This window comes from Mizuhopecten yessoensis, unplaced genomic scaffold (assembly GCF_002113885.1).
Source record: "Mizuhopecten yessoensis strain PY_sf001 unplaced genomic scaffold, ASM211388v2 scaffold5637, whole genome shotgun sequence".
Taxonomy (NCBI): Eukaryota; Metazoa; Mollusca; class Bivalvia; order Pectinida; family Pectinidae; genus Mizuhopecten; species Mizuhopecten yessoensis.
In genome coordinates, this window is record NW_018406148.1 from 127,956 (window position 1) to 128,841 (window position 886).

The 886-nt window shown below is 46.8% G+C and overlaps 1 protein-coding gene across 1 annotated transcript in view; it reads right to left on the reverse strand.

The window, feature by feature from the left end:
* Positions 1–121, reverse strand: part of LOC110450991 (scavenger receptor class F member 1-like) — a 9,506-nt gene extending 9,385 nt beyond the window's left edge. Inside the window, exon 1 of the mRNA XM_021498811.1 lies at positions 40–121. Within this exon, the coding sequence (XP_021354486.1) occupies positions 40–121 (82 nt within the window). The remainder of the gene's footprint in view (positions 1–39) is intronic.
* Positions 122–886: the final 765 nt, after the last annotated feature.

Genomic DNA, 886 nt, shown 5'->3' on the forward strand with positions numbered 1-886 from the left:
AACACCGGCAAGGGTCCAATGAAAGCGGGTACGACGCACGCCGTCCCGATTTGAGGAGGAGGGGTCGAGCGAGAAGCGACCAGCTCATACTTCTCGGACTTAGACCACAGGCCCACACCATGATGAATCTTGTACTTCGCCTTCGGAAAATCAGTCAACTAGAAGTCTTCAGACATCTGCCATTGATCTTGGGCCAATCAGTACAGGTAGCATGAATACAGGGGGTACCGATATGGACACAGACTGGGTGATTGGGCCAGACGTTTGTTCTGATCCTTGTCCAATCGTTAGCACGTTTGACGGGATCGGTGATCACGTCCCTCAGAAACTTAAGGAGAAAATGTGGGCGGGGGATTCCTTTTTCGGTTTAGGGTTACTGCTGAAATCTGCACGTGATTTGAGCGAGGAAATGGACCTGACTAGTGGGGAGGTAGTCATGAAAAAGGAGAAACTAGTAATTCAAAAACACCTATCGGTTAAACCTATATACAATATCCACCAGTGCTTTTATGGTCTACATGAGCATCATGTTGGAAAAGGATCCCTGGAAAGCCCAAGAGATGCTTAAGTACATGAGGGACATAAGGCTAGCTGCAGGCAGGTCTGGTTCCTCCTCGGTACGTTATGATGAACAGTATAGGTTGAAGACGATTAAAAACCCTGAATCATCCTGGGTATCCATATATAATGAGTTGTGGTTGTTGTATATCAGCCCTTCAAAGAGGAGAGATCCCTATTCATCGCCCTTCTCCAAGGAATGACTCAACTCATGGGNCGATGGCGACTTCCGCGTCATACATCATCTATCTTACCCGGAATACTCTTCGGTAAATGATTTTACTGATGAAAAACTCTGCTCTGTAAAATATTCCAGTGTCGGCGATGC